Source organism: Tribolium castaneum, chromosome 7, assembly GCF_031307605.1.
Source record: "Tribolium castaneum strain GA2 chromosome 7, icTriCast1.1, whole genome shotgun sequence".
NCBI classification, from domain to species: Eukaryota; Metazoa; Arthropoda; class Insecta; order Coleoptera; family Tenebrionidae; genus Tribolium; species Tribolium castaneum.
The window spans coordinates 7,865,998-7,889,479 of record NC_087400.1 but is presented as its reverse complement, the minus strand read 5'-3'; the positions used below and the strand labels follow the sequence as shown (position 1 = coordinate 7,889,479).

At 30.2% G+C, this 23,482-nt stretch overlaps 1 protein-coding gene across 7 annotated transcripts in view; it reads left to right on the top strand.

Annotated features, from left to right (window-relative positions):
• Window positions 1-21,652, top strand: part of shakB (shaking B) — a 31,473-nt gene extending 9,821 nt beyond the window's left edge. For 2 of the 7 annotated variants that reach the window (XM_008200598.3, XM_015984116.2), the window contains exons 5-6: window positions 15,030-15,249; window positions 20,881-21,652. In XM_008200598.3, coding sequence (XP_008198820.1) covers window positions 15,030-15,249; window positions 20,881-21,419 — 759 coding nt within the window. In that variant the 3' untranslated portion in view covers window positions 21,420-21,652. Of the gene's footprint in view, window positions 1-1,742; window positions 1,842-4,944; window positions 5,819-15,029; window positions 15,250-20,880 lie in introns of those variants that run through there. The other 5 variants (XM_015984118.2, XM_015984120.2, XM_015984121.2 and 2 more) reach the window with 5 other exon arrangements.
• Window positions 21,653-23,482: the final 1,830 nt, after the last annotated feature.

The following is a 23,482-nucleotide window of genomic DNA, read 5'->3' as shown; positions in this document are numbered from 1 at the left end:
TGTTCTTTACGTAATTGAGTCCGTTGAGAATTTTTTTTTCATTATTTATATTTATGCTAGCGAGATAGTAAAGAGAAGTAAAGTAATCTGAAAAAATCGAATTTTTGTTTGAAAAAATCTTTTAATCTGTAGTTGAGACAATTAGAGTCACTTTTTAATTTGTAATTTGTAATTTTTTAATTTGTGTAATCGATATTAAATATTCAAAAAACTTAAAAAACGCAATGTTTTGTCTTTATAATCTAAAGTAGAAATTTGTTAAATAGACACTTAGACAGTCTTACTACTTTTTTATTATAAATGTATTTGTTCGCCTTCAAGTATTTTTCTTTTGCCCTTATTTGCTTTTTCTCTTTTATGGCAGACAAATAAATAATAAACAGTAAGTAATATAAATGTTTTGTTTATAAGTATTAGTTTTATCTCTATTTTTATATAAACCATTCTAAAATTAGTTAAATTTATTTCGGTAATTAACTTTGTTGATTTTTTTCGATTTTCTAATTTAAGTAACAATAATTTATCAAAAGATTTTCAACAGCTTTTTGTATGCATAAATATAAAATATATGTACCAAGAAGAAAGAAGAAACAAAATTGTTTCGTTAAAATTTTTTTTTACATGTTTTTCTTTTTTTTTTTGTTTTTGAGACTTTTCTTAATTATATTTATTCTAGAATTGAAAAATATTTTAAATATTAGTGGTAATATTATAATTATTAAGCCAATACTTTGTCTGCTTTGCAAATACTTTTGAGAAACTTCTCCTTTCTTAATTTTTGCCATATTTTATAGCAATATTTGATTTTTTCAAATGCCATTATATTTTTTTATGTAATTGTTAAACGCAAACACAGTGCACATTATGTTTTGTCTAAATACTTTTGTATTCAAAATATTTTCTTGATTGTTTGTTTTTTATAACTGTTAAATATTTTGAAAAATTGAAAATATAACGTAAGTACCTGATTAATACATATTATTTAAAAGAAATTCAATTATTGCTCCCAGTGTTCACAAATCAGAGAAATTTAAACATTTGCGAGTTTAGAGCGTCTACATTTTAAATTAATAAAACACTGAAAACCTATTACATCTTTTACGAATAAGCGTCCACTAAAAATTTATTAGTTCGTAAAGTGATTGCTTTTTACACTTCCATGGCATTTTTATTGCTACCGTTCCTCTAAAATATACAAAACAATAATAAGCAAAAAAATTCAATAGAAACCAGCTCCAGATTAAACCAACTGCGTCTAGATGGCGCCATGCGCAGCATCCGCCATTAAAAACTGCAAAAAGCGCTAAAATCCCCATTTCTGAACTTTTCTCTCTGTAAACCCCAACGTCTCGTCCGTTTCCGTTGCGTATTTGGCATTTTTTCCCAATTTACGACTCCCCCAGTAATAAACCCGACGGAAATATCCTCAAAGCGTCGGAAACTGCATCAGGAAGTACATTTAAATCGTCCGAAATTTGTGATTATTTTCACTACGGACGTCGTGTTTATGATAAAAAAGCTCGAAGAAAGCTCGATTGTTTATACACCTGGCCAGCCTTGGCCTCACCGGAGGCAAATAAATAACTGCCAAACATAAAGAGTGGAACATGGTGTAAACATTTTAGCACAAACAGTCGAGTAAAACTGAAGCAAATTTGCCAAAAATATTCGGGAACGAGAGTAGACGGGTTTAAGCGAAAGGAGGCGAGTCAAATGCTCGGATTTTGTGGTTAATTTTGTAAAAATGGTTCAGTTGGGGAAAATGAACGCTTGTGCGAACTAACAAAGCGTCGCGACGAGTGGTTTTGGTTGGTTCGCGGGTTTGGCAGTGGCGGGGGCAGGTGAGGGGCTGTGGGCTGTAAAGTGCAAAAAAATTGTAGACGCAAGCTGACAGTCATTACTCGTAAATTTAAATTTTCACCTACAAAATTATTTTTTTTAATAAAATTTACTCTATTTTTAACAATACTTCATGGAGTTCAAGGTCAAGCTTGTCACTACGATCATAACTAAGCCGAAAATAGCAAAAAATGAATTTTACTTTCAGAAGAAAATTTTGTTTAAATACTTGTTTAATAAAAGAAGTGCTCAATGTATGTCAGATTTTCAAATTTTTTGATAAAAATATAATAAAATTTTACAATTCGATGGTCACATTTTGAAAATGATTGATTCAAATAAAACTACAAAATGGTTATTCATGATTAGATCTCATTGAAATAATAAATTACAATAGCTATTAATTTTTTGAAGTGCATGAATAATTTATAACTAGTAATTTTGAGAAAAAATGCGACGTTGGCATTTTTACAGTTTTGAAAGAGCTTATTCAGGGTCGACAAAAAATATAGATACCGTTAAATGTTATGAAAACTATTCATCAAAACTTATTGAAATTTGGTATATACTCTTGTATACTCTTAAATATAAACTCTATCGTTTCAGATGTTTGTCAAATTTCTATCTCCATTTGTTCTTAGGATATAAGGCTAACTTATTTTTTTTAACGGCAAGAAAGGTTAAATTTACTATTTCTAAAAAGAGCATTTTTTTCTGAGTTCTATGGTGTAACACAGGCAAATCTTAATTTAAGCTAAACTTAAAAAAAATTGAACTAATAAAATTTTGAAAAATGTAAAGTTTTGTTAGCCTTGGAGAGTCATTATCTATCGTTAGCTCTATGCTGCTTAAGCATGGGTCAAAGTTAAAAATAATTGTTCAAATAACACTTTTAACGAAAAAAAAACACGTTTTAATTAAAAATAATTAAATACGAAGTACATGTTAAAAATGATTTCAACGAACTTTTTGGATTTCTGTCGCTATGACGGACCAATATGATTTTTTTTCGCTCAGTTTTACTTAAATGTACCATTGTTAAACTAATTATTGCACTCAAGTTTAATTTTAAGATAATATGAAGTGATAGATCGCAAATAACGGTATTTTCAAAGCTAAAACTAACTTTTTCAAAAATCCAGAAATAAATTTTTGAATTTTTATTTTTTTACCTTTCAATAAAAATAAAGGTGGGTATTATGTTACATCAATGAATTTAGAAAAAAAATGATCTTTTAAAGATTATTAAATTTGACTCATCGTGCCATTAAGAATAATCACGTTAGTTTTGTATTTTCAGAATAAATGACATTTGATAAAGCTCTCAGATGATAGAATTTAAATATTTCTAATTGTTGCCTAAATTTTAAGGTTTTCTGTATTAGCTGAGTGATTTTGTTTGTAGAAAATTTTAGAGTAAAAACAAACTGAACTGAAAAAACATAAAATAACGCAATAAAATTTTCAAAAGTTTAAAAATAATCTGACGTTTCTATATTTTGAAAAATTGCTTATGAACTTTTAGTGAAATATTATTTTAAAAATAAAAGAATACGTAAAGTTGAGACAAAAAACGCATTACTTTAATTTCAGAAAAAAATCTTTGTAGTTTAGAAATGGTCAAGATAATTAACATATTTATCTCTTGACCATGTCAAAAGATGTCATAATCTATTGTATATAGGTGTTTCCAATTACCTTTTGTACCAATTTGCAAAATTTATTGTCAAAGTTACGAGTGATAAATTAAAGTATTAAAGTATCAATTACCAAGGTTGATTGTTTAAATAAAACTCAAAAATATTCAAATATTCAAAATTTATGATCCTGTCAGTATGTATTACATTTGTGATAAATAATTTTACATTAAAATCGTTGTTTCAGTAGAGTAAATTGAAAAATAGTTAAAAATGCAAGGTACAAAAATGTCAGAAATTGACAAAAAAACCTTCAATTTAAAAAAATTAATAATAAGTAGTTTTTTAATATTAAAAATGTCAAGAACACATAAATATGTTTCAAAATGGAGAGTTTACGATTTATTTTATTTCTAAAAGTTTATTACTGTTTTTTGAGAATAACATGGCAGTTGGTTTTCTAAGCGAAAATAAATTTTTCACAAAATACTAATCAAAAGCGAATAAAAACTGAGACAAAAATATAAAAATATAAAATATTAGAACTTTCAAAAATCGTTGTACGAGAGGTAGATGTCACAATTGTTATGTGTTATCTTTTATCAAACTTTCTGGTAATTTCGTAACGTAATTTAACAAAATTCGAAAATTGTCAAAACTGACAAAAATCTCCATAAAAACGACTTTATTTATTGTCTTTCTAAGTAACTTTTGTGGTAAAGTTTTATCAAAAACCGATTTTAAGAAGTGCAAATTATAAAAATATCAGAATCTGATCAAAAAGCCCTCATCCGATTCTATCCAAGTTGTCATTTATACAGCGTGTTAGGGAATGGTTTAGCACAAATTTAAAGGTAGATAGGAAATGGAAAGACAATTAAGCAAAATTTATGTAAATCAAAAATGCATAGTTTTTCCAAAAAATCGTTCTGAAATTAAAGTCCCAAATTTTGAGGACTGCTGAACTAAAATTATAAAAAATAGCGTAAATTTTAATATTATTGACAATACAGCATAGGTTAATTAACTTCTTGGTCCACTACGTTATTCTTCCATTTCAGTTTGTGTCTTGTTATCAAATTTTACGAAAAAAAATTTTTTTGTACCAGGACCTGAATTCGAATCTCCCACACTAATGAACAGGTTAGCCACAATTTTGGAAAATTCTCAAAACGCCCATACGCTAACACCTCCATTTTGTTTAATGAAAAAATTAATTGCTAATAAACAACCATGAATCACACAGTGGCTCTCAACATGTGGGTTAATAAAAATTTCTGAAGAAAGTACACCCTTTTTAGAAAAATGATATAAGGATTTTTAACTCGTTTGCTAAGCCATTTCGTAACACCCTGTATTTATCTTTAAAAATTTGAAAAACGTGGCAAAGAGTTCTTGAAATAACTTTGATTTTCTTACACAGGGTGTATCACCTGAGAATATTGTAGCTATAATCTAAAAAAAGTCACCTACTTCTATAACTGGACTTGTGAATACAAATTGCTAAATTATGTCAATTTTTTAAAGTTCCTAACTTACTTATTCCTGGAAATTGAGCACTTTTCAATAAAAATACAATCGTTTCATCCACTAAGTGTTTCGAAGGTAATATTTCGTAGAACAATAGCTCATTTTATTTCAAATTTACGCAAATAGCTTCCATTAACCGATCTATTCAGCCGGGTTCGAGGCCACGTGACTTGACGCCTGTTTAACTGACTCACGTGACTTGGACCCTCTGTCCAAAATCTAGTTCCGCCGCTGCCTTCTTATTTATAACTTTCCGAAGTAAGATAATCGTATGACGCTACCCGTCCGGCACATGGCCGCTCCGTTGGGCAAGTCAGTGTTAAAATAAGCGTCTCGACGCCGGGTCGCCGTCGCCGTCGCCGCGAAAGTCGAACCTGTGCACGCGTGTGGCTTAAGCACATCGACGATGGACTTCCGTCCGCTGCAGCGCAAAGCTCGGCCTCGTTAATGGTCGGAAAATGTTGGACATCTTCCGCGGACTCAAGTCCCTCATCAGAGTCAACCACATCCACACCGATTCGCCCGTTTTTCGTCTGCACTATTCCATCACGGTGCTCATTCTGGTGGCCTTTAGTCTCATCGTGACGACCAGGCAGTATGTGGGCAATCCCATCGATTGTATCCACACGAAGGATATTCCAGAAGATGTGCTTAACACTTACTGTTGGATCCATTCCACCTTTACCATCAAGCAGCAGCAAGGGCCGAGGGCTGAGCCGTTTAGTTATCCAGGGGTTAAGACGACCATCGATGAGAAAGACAAGAAACTTGTCAAGTATTACCAATGGGTGTGCTTTTGCCTGTTTTTCCAAGTGAGTGGTTGAAGAAGCGCAAAAAATTGGCGCCAATGCGATAAAAAATCACAGCAGAATTTGAATTTGGGATTTTACTTGAATCGGTTGCTCTAGAGCCAAATTTAGTGGCAAAACGGTCAAATTCATGTAATTTTTATAGCTATTTAAGTTAATTGTAAACATAATGAGGTTTTTAAGGATTTTTTGATTTTTTTTATACTCGTCTGATTTCGGAAAATTTGGGTTCTTTCAAATAGAAAATAAAACGAAATTGTTATAATATCTTTTTTATTTTTATTGGGATAGATTCGAAATGTTCGTAACTCAAACGATAAACGATAAACGATAAAACAATTTTTGGCATTTGAAGTTTGATAATTTTCAAAGTCAAAATTGATATTTTGACTACGTGGCAAAACTGTTAAAAAAAGTAGTCAGGTCTGATCAGAATTCGGCATTTTTTTATTCCTATTTTATTCATTCCTAATTTATGTAGTATGTATTACACATTTTACCGAATTACTTCTTTAAATAAGATTGATAAAATTATAAAATAGTTATAGTTATTACATAAGCTATAATTTTTTTGAAATGCATGAATAATTTATAACAGCTAATTTTGAGAGAAAATGCGACGTTGGCGTTTTTACAGTTTTGAAACAGTTAATACGTTGTTTTCTTCGTTGTTGCAAAATATCGGATTTTTGACACTAATTAGTGTAACTAGAGATTGTAAAGTCAAGACGTTTTTGCTTTTTTTAAATTTTAATTTCTCTCAATTTTTTAGAAAATTTGGGTCCAAAACGTTTTTTATTGTTTTGACATTTTGATTTGACTTTGATTTCCCAAAAATTGTCCAAGGACCACCAATTATTTACTGCTCTATCTGTAAAAGTAATAAATGAACATTCTAGAGTCTTTTTGATTATTTATTTGTGACTTTGTTGTAATGTTGTCAAGTAATCATTAATTTTTATTCTCCTCATTTTTTTTCAAAAACTGTTATTATGATGTCAAGTTATTTATCAAGTTTGACAGACGGCTTTCGATAACTTATACTATTCTATTGATATTAAACCATAAAATCAAAATTGCTTTTTTTGTAATTGTCAAATATGTATTTTTGACTATTTTGGGTTTTTGAGAATAACAATCGTTGTAAGAAATTGTTTTTTTATTACAAATTAATGAGTAAATATGCTTCCGATAACGATCACTATTAGATTTAAAAAAATGAATTCAAACATCTAAATTTCTATAACTGTATTTTTGACTATTTTGGATTTTCGAGGGTTACAACTGTAAAAACTTTTTTTAATATACTTGGCTTTTTATCTAGGAAATTGAATAGATGTGTTAGTTGTAACGTAGTGTTTTTTCTACAAGTTATTAAAAAACTAAATTTTTTCAGAATATTACAATAAGTTTCTCAGCAATAGAACATTGCTACTCTATTATAGTTCAGAGTATGTTTGCAAAAAACAGAGCATATATAAAATTCAATAAAGTTTCTCTGTAAAGTATATTTGGATTCTCAAGAAAAAATTATTCAAAAAGTTTATGTTAGTCATAGTCAAAAATTGGTCAAAAATTTGTGCAAAAAAACTAATGTTTTCTATGAGAAATGAGTAAACATGCTTTCAGTAACACTCACTCATCGATGTTATAAAATGATGTCAAAAGATAAAAGTGTCAGTACTGTATTTTTTGATTATTTTGGAAAAACTTTTTTTGTAGAAACTAGTCAAAAACTTTGATATATTTGATAAAGAATGTGCCAACATGTTTTCTGCAACAATCATTATGTGATCTTAAAAATGATATCAAAAATCAAAATTGTCAAAACTGTAATTTTTGACTATTTTGGATTTTCGGGGATAGCCGGTTTTCTTGTACAAACTAGTCAAAATTCTAAAGTTTTTTGCAGCAAACGTATGATGTAAATGCTTCCGACAACAATCATTATTCGGCATTTAAAAAATTATATCAAATTAGACTACTGTATAAATTGATTTTTTCATGATTTTATTAGAATTAGAGCTGTGACAAGACTGTTTTTTGCAGGAAATACTCAAAAACATAATGCTTTAAGCAGAAAATGAGTAAACGGTTTTTGACAATGATAGTAAGATTTCATCTTAAAACATGAAACTAAAAATCAAAATTAGCAAAACTGTATTTTTGACTATTTTGAATTTTCAAGGATAATAGCTGCAAAAAATTCGTCAAAAATTTAATGTTTTTTGAAAAAATATGTAAACAAATTTCGACTATTCCGATTTAAAAATATTAATTAACAGATAAAAATTGTATTTTCTGCTTGTGTTTTTTTTGGTTTTTCGTGAGATTAGTCAAAAACCTAAAATTTTTTGTCAAGAATGTGTGCAAATACATTCGACAACAATTTGGTTTTAGAGAACGATATTAAAAATCTGAATTGTCAAAATTTAATTTTTCCAAAATAGTCAAAAACCAACTCTATTACGTATAAAATTTCTTTTTTCGGCGACTATTACTATTCGATTGTAATACCTACATCACATCAAAAATCGAAATTGTCAATAATGTCAATACTGTACTCGCTTGTTTTTGACAATTTTGGTTAATTTTGGTAGTGTTACAAATGTGCAAAAACTGTCATACGTTGACGATTTTAAAATTAGTTTAACTTCAACACTTCTCAGCCCATTTTTCAAATCTGTGACGGTTGCGTATAAATCTCTGTATAACCTGATCAAAGTTTTCTTTTAACTTTTCGCTCCCTTGGGACATTTCAAGCCGCCATAAACCTCGAATCGCGACGTCCGCCATTAATCATTGAGCAAACATAAACTTGTGCAGTTATTGTTAGAGGAGTTTGATTATTCTTGTATCAACATTAGTCAACTTCTAATTTAGATACCAACAGGTGTTTCCTTCGATTCGTTCCTCGTTTCGCCTATTTGTTCCATTTGCATTTTTATGAGGGCGATTTTGGCATCATTTGACGAACACAATTAGGTCTTGAGTTTTCCAAAGCTTGATTTTCTCCACGAAACGGAAATAATTGCTTCGACCATAAAAGATAATGCTTTGTAATGAAAACAGCGACTTGGCAGCGGGCTTTTCTTAACGAGCTTTCATCGAAACGGACAAAAAGCACAAAAACTCAGTGTTTAGTTACACCCACGGCGGTTCGGGAAAAAGTTAGTTAAATTTACGGTTTAATCCATCAATGAATCTCACAAATATTTTCGGATTAGAATTTTTGTGTAAGGAAGCTATAAACTATCAGTATTTCTTCCGTTGCGCTCCTTCTGCCAAGTTTATTCAATCTTGTTAACTCTGAGCTAATTATTGCCGACATAAAAACGCCAAGTAGATCGAATGTTAATCATCCGGATATGACACAATTTTGGGAAACTTCTATTTCTGGCACAAATAATTTAAATAAACCGTAAAAATAGTACCTGAATCATCTGGTACCGAAACGCTTCTAAAAATAGAAGATTGACGTTTTGTCATAATTTACACATATGAGTGAATATGTGTTATAGTTTTCAGCATAGTTGCCTTGAAATGAAACTGGAGCATTGAAAGAGGTAAACTCTGGGAAGAGAACAAAGGCGTATTGAGAAACGCTCTGTTTAAATCATTTTTCGTTGCCAAACTGAAAAAATTTGAATTACATTTATTGCTCGTTTGTGAAAAATCGGTTCGTAGCCACATGTTGGGAAATATTTTTTATTACTCTAAAGACACAAAACTGACTTTACGATTTCGTCCTTCGCAACTTATTGTATTTAAATCGTACGTAAATAAAATTGGGGATTAGGTAACCCGAAATATTTGACCAATTTCCGCCCATAACTGTTGGGAAATTGTAGTTTATTTTAGTTTTCGACAAGCGTTTCTCGCCAGTAAATATTTAATAAATTAATATTCAAACAATTAACGGCGAAATAAAATAACTTCTCTTTCAACCAATAAATTAGATAGGAAATGTGCGCCTAAAATAATAATTTCTGATGCAACTCGATGACGCAAAAATTGCAATCTTGCCTATTTTTAGGAGGGTGTAATTGAAAATGGTAATAATGACAAAAATTAAATTACCGAAAGCTTTTACACCGAAAAATTGTCGATTAAGAGTTCTCAGAAACGCATTAGGAGCCATTTATCATATTTATTGAAAGTTTTTGTGACTTAAACGCGTAAACAGTTTTTAGTTTTGATCAAAGAAATTTCTCTCGAACTTGAACCAGTTTCGTCGTAGTTGATTTTAAATTCGTGTTTGTTGAAAATTTCGCGTTTTACTGTTTTGCAGTTATTGCGAATTGATGTAAGCGTTGTAGGCTGTCATTACCATCCGTAAATAAGCCCAATGTTTGCGTAGTACAATATATTTATGGCCGGTGTTCCAGTTTCAGATTTAGTACAACTTTTTACTAAAAAAGTTACATTTTACGGCCATTAAATTCGGATTGTTAATAAATGTTTTCTTGTCAAGACTAAAAATACATGGACATAGTTTAGAGTGTTTAAGAAGCAAAGTCAAGTACTGGGTATACAGTGATAAATGGGCATAATTATTTTCACGATGAGATGAAGCAACAGTTGGGTTGGACAGCAGTTGTCAGCTTCAAGAAGCAACAAAAAATAGAACTTCAAACATTGCTACGTTAATTTCCGGACAACCGGAAGCCAAAATACCTTAAATACGTCTAATTTATCAAAAGTACGGAGAACTAAATACTAGGAGGAGGAAGCGAAACGAAATTCTCTGCACCTAAACATCTAGTGCAGCGGAGTAAAAATGAGGGCGCTTCGAGCAGCTCCAAATTAATTTAAATCCAACAAGTTTATTAATTGCATGGAATAATAAAACGAGAAAAAATGCCAATTAAAATTTACAATTTGCGTTTAGTTATTTCATTTTGCCGAAAATTTTTAAAGCATCAAATAAAATACCACCAATTCTATTATTATTTTTTACTAAATTTCAGCGTGTTTTGAACCATTTTGTGGCTTAAAACCAATCATATCAAGCGAAACAAGTAAACTGACATTAATTTTGAGCGAGTTTGTTTATTTTTTACCTTTAGTTTCTGTCAAATAATTGTGTTTCTAGCTGAAACATACGAAAATAGCAAAAAAATTTCATTTTACAATTTTTTGGCACAGCTTTGTTAGAGATTTTGTGAAATAATGAGTTTAGTTTATAGCTGAAAACGAACAAAACGCTCAAAAAACGGATTAGTTTTAGAAAACTCTGTACTTACTTCAAAAACGTGTTTAAAAGCGCGAACATGGCATTAATGGCGTATTTGATTGATTTTTTGGCTTTTTTAGCAAGATTTTTGAAAAAATTTGCTGACCATGCGGGTTGCTTTAGCAAAAGAACTCTTTTTTCAATATATTGAAGTAAACCAAGCAAAATACCAATAATTTTAACCTAGTCTAGTAATTTTTTTAATTACCTTAAGCCATTTTTTTGAAAAAATAGTTTTTTTAAGTAATGTGCTTAAACATTTGAAAGAGCAAAAACAACAATTCTTTGGCACATTTTTGAGGAAATTTTGCGAAATAGGTACGTAATCGTGTCCGTAGTTAACAAACGTGTTAATGCACATAAAAGAAGCAAAAAGAAATATTTACCCAATTTTGCGATTTTTTAGAGAAATTTCGCTTAAAACGATTAACGCAATGTTTTGTAAACAATTGTGAAAAAATCAAATTTGCAGCTGATAAACTTGCAAAACGCTCGAAAAATGCAAAAAAATTAATGTGATTTTTTCTGTTAAGAATTAATAAAAGCTTCCTAAGAAAATTTGCAAACGTGCTTAAATGTGTAAATTTAGCAAAAATTGTAGCACTTTCAGCGTAATTTGGTAATTTTTTATTCAGTTCTCGCTTAAAAAGCAAATTAAATAAATTTGAAAAGCTAAAAAACACAATTTTGTTCTAATTTGGTCATTTTTTGAGTGATCTTATAGTCAATTTTAACCAAATTTCGAGAATTAAGCGTGTGTTTTGTTTAGAAAGAAGGTTGGATCACTTTATAGAAGTCAAAATAACATCAAACTTGATCTAATTTGCCTATTTTGTAGTCAAAAAACTCTGTACTTACTTTAAAAACGTGTTGAAAAGCGTGAACATGGCTCTTTTAACAAAATTTTTGAAAAATTTTGCTGATTTTGCGGTTTGCGTCAGCAAAAAAACTAGGGATTTTAGATCAAAAACGAATTGAAAAGTTCAAACATAGTAAAATGAACACTATTTTCGAACAAATTTTGTTTGTACCTAGTTTTTTCGGTAAATTTAAAGTAAACCAAGTAAAATGCCAATAATTTTAACCTAGTTTAGTAATTTTTTCAATTATATTAAGGCATTTTTTTGGAAAAAGTAGTTCATTTAGCAAAAATTGGACTATTTTCAGCGTAAGTTGGTGATTTTTTAGCTCATTTGAAATAATTTTAATATAATTTTTATAGAGTTTTTAGTTATCGCTTAAGAAACAAGTTAAACTAATTTGAAAAAGTAAAAAAACGAAATTTTGTTTTAGTTTAGTCATTTTTTGAGAAAAATTTTCAAAATAAGTGTGTTTGTTTTTGCAAATAATGAAACTTTCGACGTAATTAAATGATCTTTCAGTCAATTTTTACTAAATTTCGCGAATTAAGTATGTTTCTAAAGTTTATAAAGAAGATTAGATCACTTTATAGAAGTCAAAAAAACATCAACCTCGATCTAATTTGCCCATTTTTCAGTCACTTTTTGTAATACTTTTTTATTTTTACATTTGTTATTTAAAATATACGAAATTGTCAAAAAATTGATCGTTTATGAAATTTTGACTTGTTTTATTATTTTACCAAACTTTGCGATTTTCCGACAAAAGACTGCAGATGCGTGCAAACGCTTAAAAAATGCAAAAATGTTTTCTGATTATTTTTTGGTTTAGTTTAACAAACTGTCTTCAAAATAATGAGTACTATTAACTCGAAATAAATAACACTATTTTCGGGATAGTTTTGTGATTTTTTGGCATGTGCTTATAACGAAATTTTGTGAAATATGCGTTTTTGGCCTGATAGTTTTGTGTGTTTTTGCAAAAACTCGTAAAAACTAGATCAGAAATGATGTAAAATCTTGAAAAATGAAAATATAACACGATTTTTTACTATCTTTTGTATTTTGTTGTTTTTTTTTTTTGACGAAATTTAGCATGAAAACGGGGTAAAATCAGCGTTTTTTATTGTGTTTTGACAAGATCTTGCTAAATGGCTTAAAAATGGACTAATTATATCGAAAGGAGTAAGTTCAAATACCAACAATTTTAATGTAAGTTTTTAATGTAATACCCCTAAAAGTAAAAAAATTGTGGATTTCTCGATATATCTTTTACGGAATCTTGTGAGCAATAATTAAGCGAGCGGGCATTTTTAAGGGAGGATTCTTTTTGAGTTTGAAATTTTTTTTTGTAAATTTGTAACCTGGTTTAGTGAAATTTCTCGAAAAAACGAATAGCACTATATTTTCATTTTTTGGGTTAATAAATGTTTTGTGTCTAACTGAAGAACGTACAAAAATTGGTAGAAAAAAATAGATTCTCACCTCTGACTGGAAAACAAGAGATGAAAAAATAAAGTTTGAACAATGTATATTCTTCAATTTTTTTTCAGTTTTTCTGATGTTTTGGCCCAAAAATGTCTAGAGGGTGAGCTTTGAAGGGCTGTTTTTTCGTTTGTGGCTTTAATTTGGGTGCTTTTTTTACTTAATCCAGTGAAATGGTTTAAAAGCAAACAGATTTAGCTCTCGTCAAATAAATTTCTACCGTTCTTTCGGGCTCATAACTGCATGCACCCTATGGCAGCGCGCCAAAATAGTTAGAGCAATGACCGTGCCATACATGCCTGTTTAATAATCCGTAAAAGCCTTCGTATAAACAATGAAGATCGACTCCAACATCTGTAATTTCAATTAGCAACAAAATCGGAAATGTACATCCACGTTCCTTCTATTTATAAACGTTCAGGTGCTCCACATCTCAAAGAGAATAATTCATTCCTCAAATATTTACTTTAGCACTTACACCTCGGCGTTTCCTGGGAGGAAACTAAATAAAATTCGTTTTGAAATGTGGTATTGGACGTGGCACAAACGTGTGTTTCCTAGCTCATAAAAAATTGCTAGATTTTTATTCGATGGGACGTGTGCTCGACACCGTTTGAATTTTTTATTCCACTCGAACGAAATGACGGTTAATTATTTTTGGCCAAGCTATTTGCCTCATTTGCATAATAATAAAGCGACTCGAAGCGAGGAAATTTCTCTTAATTGGTCTCTCATTGCTGAATAAGACGGAAAATTGATTTCCACTCGGCTAAATCAAAAATCATTATTTTCCTCTCACTTTGAAAACGTGGAAGCAAAAATTCGAACTAACAAAATAAAAAAAATAAAAATATATATATTATATAATATAATATAAAAAATAATATATATATATATATTATTTTTTATAAATTATATATTTTATATATTTTTTATATATTTTATATATTTATATTATATATTTTATAAATATAAAATATTGTATATTATTTATAATATATATTATATATTATTTTTTATAAAAAATAAAAATTTATTTTTTATTTTTTTTATTTATTGCTTTTTGTTTTTTTTTTCTCTGAGATTTAGTTTCGCCGTATTATTGCAATACTATTATTTAGCTGATTTGTGCAAACTTGTTTAGTGATATGTGGTAGAAAGAGCTTTTAGCATTGAAAGCACATCCTAACTTCTGTTCTGTGTCTATACTCTATCGTCCAAGATTAATGAATTTAAAAAAAATAGCGACATTTGTTTGTAACGAAACGTAATGAAAGTGATTATATATAAATATATTTTCCAATGACCAACATACCGTTAATGTTGGTACAAGTTACGGTATGTACACATCGAAAACCCATTTGTAAACGTAACCTAAAACTTCAAAACCCCATTTAACCCCTTTAGGGGGTACTTAACCGCAAAGGATTGCATTGTCACGCGGATTACGTAAGTATGCAAAATTTCAGTTCATTCGGACAACAGAAATCCATTCAAATTTGGCTCCAAAAATATGAAACAGACAGACAGACAACAAAGCAAGTTAAACAAAAACTTTTAATAAGACTGGTTTAAGTTTTTTAACGAGTCGTATTTTTCGTATTTCGATTTTCTAAAAATGAATTCATTTCAGGCAATCCTGTTCTACACGCCCAGATGGCTGTGGAAGTCTTGGGAAGGTGGTAAAATCCACGCTTTGATGATGGATCTGGACGTGGGTGTGTGTTCCGAAATCGAAAAGAAGCAGAAGAAGAAGCTGATGATCGACTACTTGTGGGAGAACTTGAGATACCACAATTGGTGGGCTTACAAGTATTATTTTTGCGAGCTTTTGGCCCTGATTAATGTTATTGGTAGGTTGCCATTTGTTGGATAAACTAATCGAGCAGTTCCGGGTTTAAATTGGGGACGGATTAAGTGAATTGCTTCGGATTTTGGCCGATTTATGGAATTTGTTGATGGCTTTATTAAGTGTTTACATGTTCGGGTCAAGTGCTATTTGTTTTCCAATTTCATTTCCTTATTGTTTGTCAACTAGTTTTATTGGGTGTTTTATGAAGGATTTTTTAGCCAAGTCTCGATAGCAAAGTATTAATAGTAATGTTAAGTTTATTTTAATATGTCAAATTTTATTATTAGACTCCATTAAGTCGCTTTATCCATTTATTATTACATCTTTGAATGAAATTTATTGTTTATTTGTTGGAAATAGCAATTGAGTCAGGTCAAGCTTTATTTCTAGAAAAATCATGGAAAAAATGTTTGTTTTATTGCAAAATACATCTGATATTAACACGTATTTTCGTTTCGTGTAACTGCATCTGTTTTTCTTCGTGTCGCAAGATGGATTCAAAACCCGGCCAATAAAAATACTCATGCCGTCTCACCATCAAAAAAAGATCAAAGAATCACAAATCCGATAATTAGTTCCACTAGCTAAGCACCGGACTTGAAAAAATAGTCATATTTCGACGACGTTTTCAGTGGATAAATTATTTACTAACGAAAATAAATAATACTGATGACAAATTTATTTATATAGTCCAATATTAACAAGATTTGAAAAGACTCAATTATGAGCTGTTTAAATTTACACTGTCAGAGGAGTGATTTTATAATAATATTGTCAGTTCTGCAAAAATGCTATTTTTGAATTTTGAATTTTTTTATTTGTTGTCTAAACCTTGCTCTTTTCCCCTGGCATCTAGGACTGTAAAAAGAGTGTTTCACTGTAATTAGCATTTGAAAGTGAAAAAAAAAGAGAAAAGCTCAACATATTTTTGGCGTTTTACTCGAAAACAATAAGATCTAGAGCAAAATTCCAAAAAGCATCATAATGTACCTAACTTTAAATTAGCTACCTCCTGGTAAAAACGAGAAATGCTTTCAAATTTTGAGGCATTTTAAAATTTGCATTAAAAAATCATACATTGAAAACGAAAAAAAAATCGATCAACGTGGCGGATTCCACGATACATTTTATGCAGGTACTCGTATTGTTTTTATCTTTATCATTTGAATTTTTCGAATTTGTTATCCATTGTGCTTAATCACATTTGGCCAACATTTTCAACGACTTGAAAACCCTTTGTCAAAACTTTTTATTTTACAACATTTTAACTTATCTATCAAGTTCAGTGCGTGATTTTACGTTTTGAAGCAACTATGTTTGAAACATTTTGTGCTTAACGTTGATCGAGAATTTTTAAGGTTTTTGATTGAGATAATTTTTGAAAACTTGAAAAAAGCAATGTTTTTCAAACTTGAACCAACCACGTTTTATGCATTTTTATTTGCATTAGATTACATCTTTACGTTTAGACTCGATCTGAGTTCTTAAAAGTGAATGCGAAAATGTATGATTTTTTCGATTTTTGTCGAGATTTTGGTCGATTTCGAGTACCCAGAAAGTTTTGCAGTAACGGACAAAATCAAAAAAAATTGAACAATGACCAATTAGAAAAAGTCTCAAAATTGATTAAAACCCGTTCTGTTTCATAGATTGTAATGTACTCTCGTCACGGTGGTATAAGACTTTCTCATAGTTCTAGTTTCGCCGTATTCGGTGGCTGAAAATTGAATTTTTTTAGAAACTTTGGCGTCGTTTTGAAATTTAGATCATGTTGTAGAGTTTTATATACGCCAGTGTCTGTTTTAACTGGCAATTTTTTAGCTTCAACAATTTCGCCGTAATCGGCCTTTCAAAATTAAAAAATTAACATATTTTTGGCGTTTTTCTCGGAAACAATAAGACTTATAGCCATAAGAGCAAAAAAAAACATGTGAATGCCCATGAAATTATCTATCTCCACCTGGTGAAAACCCGAAGCCGCTCCTGACAAGAAATCCGATTACAGAGGCATTTTTAGTTTTTCACAAAAAAATTATAACTTGGAAACCAAAAGACCTAGAACAGAAGAAAGGGTTTGTTCAGGTAGATTTTAGGTCACTAGACCTAAATTTCCAACGATTTTAAACGATTTCTTCTCCAAAACATTTTATTCGAAAGCATTTACTGATAACATCGTGTTTAGCGATTTTACGTTTAGAAAATTAATATGAAAGGTTTTTGTTGTCGAGAATTTGAACATATTTTCAATAAACGCATTTTTGTTGACGGATTCTATCAAAACATGTCTTTTGTTAACGACTGTACCTACAAGAAAATATTTTTCTCAGAAACTTAAGAAAGTCTTTTTACAATATTTGACTTTTAAAACTGTTAAAACGTTACAAATTTGTTCGTGAAGCATTTTAATTGTCACATAAATGTTTTTGTTGCATGTAGTCGTATTATTTGTCCAGCAAATGGAAAGCAACATTTATAAAGCGTTTGTTTTATTCCGGCTGATTAACTGTTTGCCAACAGTTAATCACCCAAAAAAAAATAGCAAATTTTTTTGATATACATAGAAGAAGATAAGCTGTTTTTATTTGTACTATGCAAAATTGAAAAGCATTAAAGTCGTAAATTAAAGTCATATTGCCTCAGAAGAGTAAGCTAATGAGGGCTTTATTTGAAGTCTATTTCGAAAATACCGACAGGGCCCATAAACCGGTTTTTAACCAATAATAATAATAATATAATATTATTAAGACCAATAATAAAATATAAATTTTTGGTAATGGGTGGTATGTGTTTTTTTTACAATCACTTTTACAATCATAAAGCAAAAATTTCGGTGTATGAGTATAAATGATAAGGCTTTTCTAAACTGAATGACGTTTATTTTTCGAAAATAGTTAAGATATATTTAACATTTTGCCTATAAGTGAGAATAAAAATACTATTTGAGCAAAAAAAAAATATATAAAAAAATATCTTCAATGCATTTTTTGAGAATTTTTGAGATAGTGATTTGATGTAATCCGACATTAACACCAACCTTTTCTTAAAACCCTGGAGGTCAGAGACTTTTAAAAATATTTCTATTTTTGTTCCATTTTCTGACCTAAATTGGATTCGCTAAGAACTCGTTAGCCATCCATTCAACGTTTTCTGTATTCAAACTAGAGGATTTCTGCTTTATTCCAATAATAATTTTTTAATTTTAAACAGTTTTTTGACGAAGTCACAAAATAAAACCTACGTCTAGAGCACATTTGAAAAGACTTCAGTACATGCTTCAGCTGAAGCAAATGCTAGTAGTTACCATAATTTTGGTCTCTATAAACCAAAGTATAAACCTTCTGTGGAGTAATTGCTACGTTAAACGCATAGTAAGACAGTGGCCGCTCGTGGTCAGGAGTCAGGAGGCAGATTTTTTATTACAAAAAAAGATATATATCATAATATACTATAGTAGATATGTAGTAGGTAAATAATACACACCATTCGCATTTAAAAGTAAATAACAAAGTAATCTTAATACGCATTTTGCTGGAAAGAGAAAGAAACAAAATAAAAAAATAATTCTCAAAAAAAAATTGATCCAAAGGTCAGGATTAGACTACAAGTAAAGCCAATAACAAAAACTAAAATCTTATTAAATAATAAGTTTAATAACGTAAAATAAATTAAAAAAAAAACAAAAATAATAATAATAATTAAATTAAATTAAATAATAATTTAAATAATACTACTTATACTAACAAAGATAAATATATGAAAAACAAATTCTTAAACATATAATAAATTAAAAGAAAATTAAAAAATCGAAACCATTAAATATGATAATGAATAAAATTAAAATTCTTAAAATAAACGAGGTTAAGAAAATACATCACAAAGTAAAATGTGTGAAAAAAACATCAATAATTTCTTCGTAGAATTCATCATTACTACTTAAAGTGTTCTTCAATCAAATCTTTTTCAATTGAAAGAATCGATAAATTAGATAGCCTGTCTTGTCCCATAGTATTATGTGTGTTTTTTAATTTTGAAAAATGTCTTTGAACTGAAGCAGAGGTTTCGGGTGTAATCACAACTAGAGAAATTAACGTATATAATTCTGGCATACACATATTAAGGTCAAACTTAGTCATAAATTGTAACATTTTAAAAGGTGTTTTGGAATCGCCAAAAATTTTGTCAGTATACAGGGTGTCTCAGCTAAGACTTTCGAGCTTAATATCGCAGTTATTTGTCAACGGATTGTTATTAAATTGAGAATGCACATATTTTAGGAGGTGGTCTTTCAATTAGGGGCGAAAAATGACCTCAAGTTAAAAAATGAAATTTTAAAACACATTTCTTTTATTTAAAATTAAGCTAAATTACCGTTGGATCATTAAACCCCGAAAAATAAATGGCCACACAAAAAATTAACCAAATCGCTCGGCTGATCCAAGAAAAAAATTAAATTTTGTTGTTAAAAACTTAATTCAAATTTTGATAGGAATTTGGACAGTCACCCTTTGAAATAATTAATGAAGCATTTCTATGCGGCATTTTGTGTAAAAATTGTCAAAAGTGTGCGCGCTGTCAGAAAAGTAAAATTGTTTTAATTTGGTGAAATTATTTTAAAAACCAACAACAGTGGCTGAAATTTCTGTGTTGTTGAAAAAGGAATCAACATTTGCCTATGGAAAGTGTCATTGGATTTTTTGTGAAATGTTATTTATGAAATTTAAAGATCAAAGAATCGTCACTAATTTGAAGACACAGGAAGCGTACCTGAACTAAATCGAGTCAGGACAAAACACGTCACTGGAAACGAAGCAATAGTTGGGGCTGTAATTCGAGCTTTTAAAGAGAATCCAATCAGCAGTGAACGAAACATTTTCAAAGTCCTGAATGTTCAAGTGTCTAGAATTTTTCAGTTGTTGTTCAGTCTTTTAGTCTTTTTTAAAAGAATTAAAGCATGCAGTACCAAAAGTAAGTCAAAAATATTGTTTTTTAACTTTGTATGGGTGAGAGATAATTGTGAAATGTCCCTTGCGTAACAGTTACGTTTCTGCGAGTAGGATTGACCAAAATTCAATGGTAGTGCTCATTTGTCTCATAGAGATCTACGATTTTGCATCTGTATCCACGTTCAGCAGTTTGTTTCTCCTTTTTCTCGCGAAACAGACGTCTTTCACGGACGAATTTTTTCTAACAGCATTTTTCACTGACGATATTTTTTTTAATATAAGCCTTAAAAGGCTTAACATTTTAAAAAGGCATGTAAAAATTACATTTTTAGACTTGAGTTGTTGCATTAATTGGATGTTAATCTTTACCTTCTAAGATATCTGCATTTTAAATTTCATAAAAACCCGTTGACAAATATCTGAGATATTAGGCTCAAAAGTCTTAGCTGAGACACCCTGTATAGTACAGAAGGCACTACCTCCTCTGCCACCTACTGTAGTAAGTATTAATTTTTTAAGTAAAAACTACGAGATGGTGAACCTACTAGAAGTGAGCACATATCATTCTTTAATAACACTACTCATTGGCGTACAAAGTAACTAATTTTTGAGAATGATTTTCCATAACTTCCTAATGAATTTTTTTGATTCCTTTGGTCTATAGTATAATTTGGTGCAATTTGTTCCAGGCCAAATGTTCCTGATGAACCGCTTCTTCGACGGCGCCTTCCTCATGTTCGGCTTCGACGTGATCGCCTTCATCAACAGCGACCAAGAGGACCGTATCGACCCCATGATCGAGATCTTCCCTCGCATGACCAAGTGCACCTTCTACAAATACGGCGTTTCCGGCGACATGGAAAAGCACGACGCGATGTGCATTCTCCCCCTGAACGTCGTCAACGAAAAAATCTACATCTTCCTCTGGTTCTGGTTCATCATCCTCGGAATCCTCACCTTCTTCACCATCGTCTACCGAGTGATCATCATTTTCTCGCCCCGAATGCGCGTCTACCTGCTCCGAATGCGCTACAGACTGGTCCGGAAAGACGCCATAGACCTTATCGTGCGTCGGAGCAAGATGGGCGACTGGTTCCTGTTCTACATGTTGGGGGAGAATGTGGATTCGGTGATTTTCCGGGATGTTTTGCAGGAGTTGGCCAACAAACTGGCGAGGCATAATTTTCACCATATTCCCGGGTTCAAGGGGGAGATACAGGAAGCGTGAAAGGCCGTGCCTTAGCTGCCTCACTGCCTACAGACGATGTAACGACTAGTATTGAGGTTAACATTCCGATATTTGATAGGAATGGGCAAGGGCGAAGGTCGTGCATCTCTGACAAAGCGTTAAAGCCAAATATTTATTTTTACTAGATCTGTGGACAATATTATGTGCAATTATTGTTATTGTTATAAGTTATCGTATTATCTTTTGTATTTTTCGGAAAATAATAAACGATTTTTCCTAAAACTTTGATTTTTATTTGTTTTCACATCAAAACCAAAGTCAAAACGGTAGAATTTTTGAATAATTAGTCATAAGAGTAGATAATTCCGAGTGACTTTTTAAAACAAACCAGAAATTGAAAAATTGAAAAGCCCAAGATCTTTTGTAGCACTTCTTTTCAAAATTTTAAATGACATGACCTTATTGTGACACCTCAAATAAAAAGGTTTTTTAGTGTTTAATTGTTTTTATCCATAATTTTGAAGACCCACTACCTACAATTTGAAAAGTTGATTTGTAATTTTGTAATTACTTTTTCTTTTGAATGATATTATTTTTTTTGGAATAGATTAACAGATAATACTTATTCCAATTCAATAAAAATATCTAGTAACACCGTATTTTCTCCCAAAGATGGATGTCATAAATTATTAGTGCATTTCAAAAAATTAATAGCTAATGTACTATATAGTTTCAATGACAGATCTAATAAATTCTAAAATTATTAATTTACATTTGTTATGAAGGTTATTAAAAAATAATTAGTTAAATGCGATATTGGCTTTTTATTGAACTGGAGTGACAAGTAGTATAAATTTTTTTTTTATTCAATTTAAATTAAAATACTAAAAGCACTCCGCTTGAATGAAATTGGTGAAAGTGTTGAAACTAAACCAAAAATAAACTACATTTAATGCAGGTACTCGTATTATACTTATTTTTATCATTTGGATTTTTCAAATTTGTCATCTTAATTATATTTGGGCAAGATTTTCGACAAGTTGAAAAGGCCTTTCCCAAAACTATTTATTTTACAGCATTTTAACCTATCTATCATGTTCAGTGCGTGATTTTACGTTTTGAAACTATACCTGAAACATTTTGTGGTCTAAAGTTGATCGAGAATTTTTAAGATTTTTGATTGAGATAATCTTTGAAAACTTGAAAAAAAAGCAGTGTTTTTGAAACTTGAACTAAAACAATTTTTTATGCACTATTACATGGATTAGATTAGGTCTTTACGTTCAGACTTCATTTGAGTTCTTAAAAGTGAATGCGAAAATGTATGATTTTTTCGATTTTTGTCGAGATTTTGGTCGATTTCCAGTACCCGGAAAGTTTTGCAGCAACGGAAAAAATCAAAAAAATTCGAACAAACACAATGACCGATTAGAAAGTGTCTCAAAATCGATAGAAACCCGTTCGGTTTCATAAATTGTGATGTACTCTCGCTACGGTGGTATAAGACTTTCTCATTGTTCTAATTTCGTCGTAATCGGTTGCTGAAAATTGAATTTTTTTAGGAACTTTGCCGTCGCTTTGAAATTTTGATCTTTTTGTAGAGTTTTATATACGCCAGCGTCGGTTTTAACTGGCAATTTTTTAGCTTCAACAATTTCGACGTAATCGGCCTTTCAAAAATAAAAACATTAACATAATTTTGACGTTTTTTTTGAAAACAATAAGACTTATGACAGTAAGAGCAAAAAAAACATATCTCCACCTGGTAAAAACCCGAAGCCGCTCCTGACAACGAATCCGATTACAGAGGCATTTTTAGTTTTTCACAAAAAAAATTATAACTTGGAAACCAAAAAATTTAGAACAAAAGAAAGGTTTTGTTTAAGCGGATTTTAGGTGAATAGACTAAAATTTCCAACGATATTGTTATTGTTATAAGTTACCGTAGTATACTTTGTATTTTTCGGAAAATAATAAACAATTTTTTTTTAAACTCAGATTCTTATTTGTTATCACATCAAAACCAAAGTCAAAACTGTAGAATTTTCGAATGATTGGTCATAAGAGTAGATAATACAGAGTGATTTGTTTAAAACAAACCA